Genomic DNA, 3,298 nt, shown 5'->3' with positions numbered 1-3,298 from the left:
GTACGTATGTATGTATGTATGTATGTATGTATGTATGTATGTATGTATGTATGTATGTATGTATGTATGTATGTATGTATGTATGTATGTATGTATGTATGTATGTATGTATGTATGTATGTATGTATGTATGTATGTATGTATGTATGTATGTATGTATGTATGTATGTATGTATGTATGTATGTATGTACAGTATGTATGTATGTATGTTTGTATGTATTGTATCAATATATGGATATTATTTCCTCAATTTAACATAATTGCTACTTTCTCAGGCTATAAGAAATTGCTTGTTATTGGCTAAATTATTATTATTATTATTATAGTTATTATAGTTATTATTGTTATTATTATAAATATTATTGCTAATAATAATGATATTATTGTTATAGTTACTATGGTTATTATTAATGTTATTATTATTATCATTCTTGTTATTATTACCATTAATTAAAATTATCCTACAGTAGCAAGGTTTCGAATATTTTTAATAGGATCGAATTCGATAAATTAACATTTAATTACTGAAAATTATTGTTGGCATTATTGTTTTTGTTATATTTACTACTGTTACTACTACTACTACTGCTTCTGTTGTTACTTCTTCTACTATTACTGCAGCTAAATAAATTTAAACTTTCATAACAACATGTTCAGACCTGTTATATTAAATTTTCTGAATTTCAACCTTTTATTGATTAGATAAGAAATACGATTATTACTATTACTAGTATTATAACTGCAGCTACTACTCTTACGTCTACTATTACTACCACTGCTACTACCAATACTAATACTACTGCTGCTGCTGCTACCACTACTACTAATACTACAATGTTGTTTTGAATAGTATTCAAAGTTTAACCAGTGTAGTAAGGATGAAATTATTAAAATAATAAACTAATATAAATGATAACAAAAAAAATATAAATATTAAAATAATATAGACAATAATAAATAAATAAATGTAAATATGTCTACTGTTCATGATAAACTAATCATTAAAATTAATGATAGCGCTGTAGTTGATGAATGGAATAAAGTGGCTAATGCTTCTGGTGGAGAAAGCTATAATAATGGTTAAATTAAAATGTGTATTTAATCGTTTGTTTGTTTGTTTGTTTGTTTGTTTGTTTGTTTGTTTGTTTGTTTGTTTGTTTGTTTGTCTGCCTGTCTGTCTGTTCGTTCATTCATTCATTCATTCATTCATTCATTCATTCATTCATTCATTCATTTGTTTAATGTCGTTTATTGATTAATTCATTCGATCGTTTAATTGTACTTTCCTTTATTCATTCATTCAGTCATTCAAGTCTATTAGATATGCATGTGTTTGTGTATTTGAATTTGTATGCGCGCGTGTGTGAGTATTGTGTGTGTGTGTGTGTGTGTGTGTGTGTGTGTGTGTGTGTGTGTGTGTGTGTGTGTGTGTGTGTGTGTGTGTGTGTGTGTGAAAAAAGAAGATGAGAGAAAGAGAGAAAGAGAGAGAGAGAGAGGGGGGGGAGGTAAAATTTATGATAAAATAAATTATTTCAACCGACAGAAAAACGATCAGTGATAAACTCAACTCCAGAGTCCAGTTCGGGCATAGTCTCAGACGAACACAACCACACAATCTTCAGCGACTATCCCGATACAGTCTCATCCACAACCCACCACCAACAGCCACTGCAACTGCAACCGCCTAGCAACAACAACAGTGACATCTTTTCAAGCAACCACGACAAGACTCTGGTAATCCCAAACGTGAACTATCAACCTTCCAAGACGAATTCAAGTTTTCCACTTAATCAAAAAACGAAATTACGGAGTAGAAGTTGTGGCAAAAAAATTTTTGCGGCAAATGACGATGATGACGAATCGACTGAAATTCGCATCATCAGTGAGAGAATGTTCTCAAAGAAGTTGGACAACAAAGAACATCAAATATGTAACTATGAAGGTGACTTTGTCAACGGCCCAGATGGGAAATGGAATAGAAGGAGATTAACAACGACACCTTCGCCCTCTCTTAATATCGAGTCGGTCCATTTTAATTTCATTTTAACTTATTTCAACTACTTTATTTCAATTTTTTAGAAATTTTAATTTTGTATTATCAACACCAACATTTAGAAAATGATTAATACGAACATTTATCTTACCTAATTGCGCAGACGAGAAACTTCAAACACCAAACAGCCAACGACATCCTCAAAAAAAATTTTCTCCTCTAAAGCGAAATGTTCCTTAACTCCAAACATCGCACCAAAACCGCCAACAACACCAAAAAAGCATTTTCTTTCAAAATCTTCAACACCAACAACAACACCTCTAAGCAATCCATTTTACGAAAATATATCAGACTTTCAACAACAAGAAACATTTCATTCAAACCATAAAATTTTAGTCGACCAAAACTATCAACCACTTTTGGGGAAAAACGAAGGGAGAATAAAAAAGCAGATCAAGTCATTATTTCATCCTTCAACGCTACCACAACATACATCACCTGATAGTAACATTCCTTGCAAACACGTCCAAAAAGCGCCATATTCTTCTTCGTCATCTAAAAATAGCGACAAAGTCTCATTAGTCAACCAAACTCACAAACACAAGTTTCAACGTAAAATTTCATTCTCCCCAGAAACAATTTCATACAATCGGGAAGACAAACATAAAATTTACACTGCAAAACAACCGAATCCTCTCTCGACGACCACTTCTGGCCAGCAAAACCAAACTTTTTCAAACTTTCACAATTTCGACAACTTGCAAGACCATCTTGTTACAACCATCTTCCAATACTTACACAGTAACGACTTATGCAAATGTGCAATGGTGTGCAAAAGATGGTATCAACTTGTGTGGAGTCCAGTTTTATGGTCAAGTATACGCATTCATAACCCAAGGTTAGACGTGGACAGAGCATTGAAATGTGTAACAACTGCACTCAGCTGTGATTCATCAAAAACGTGCGTCATTGTGGAGAATATCAATCTAGCAGGATCTAGAAGGTTGACAGATAAGGGATTGTTCGTTGTAGCTCATAGATGCGTCGAACTTAAAAAGCTAGTGATTGATGGCTGTACAGAAACGACAAATATTGCCATTTTTGAGATTGTTTCAAGATGTATAAACTTGGAGCTTCTGTCACTTTCAGGCTAGAACTTCTACATTTAATCTATAACATTGTTAATAAGCTGTTTACATGTAGAATGAGTTATAACATGCTTTATATTTTACGTTATATCAAATTATATCAGCGTTGTATCATGTCATACACAAACAAACACCTTCAGACACACACGCAAACAC

At 32.5% G+C, this 3,298-nt stretch overlaps 1 protein-coding gene across 1 annotated transcript in view; it reads left to right on the top strand.

Moving 5' to 3' along the window:
* Window positions 1–2,740: 2,740 nt before the first annotated feature.
* Window positions 2,741–3,298, top strand: part of HELRODRAFT_80426 (hypothetical protein) — a gene marked incomplete at both ends in the record, with an annotated part of 1,324 nt that continues 766 nt past the window's right edge. Inside the window, 2 exons of the mRNA XM_009020207.1 lie at window positions 2,741–3,113; window positions 3,283–3,298. The exon at window positions 3,283–3,298 is cut by the window's right edge and continues 766 nt beyond it. Of these exons, the coding sequence (XP_009018455.1) occupies window positions 2,741–3,113; window positions 3,283–3,298 (389 nt within the window). The remainder of the gene's footprint in view (window positions 3,114–3,282) is intronic.

This window comes from Helobdella robusta (genome assembly GCF_000326865.2).
Source record: "Helobdella robusta unplaced genomic scaffold HELROscaffold_27, whole genome shotgun sequence".
In the NCBI taxonomy this organism is placed as follows: domain Eukaryota; kingdom Metazoa; phylum Annelida; class Clitellata; order Rhynchobdellida; family Glossiphoniidae; genus Helobdella; species Helobdella robusta.
Note: the sequence above shows the minus strand (reverse complement) of the source record. Positions and strands in the feature narration are given on the sequence as shown.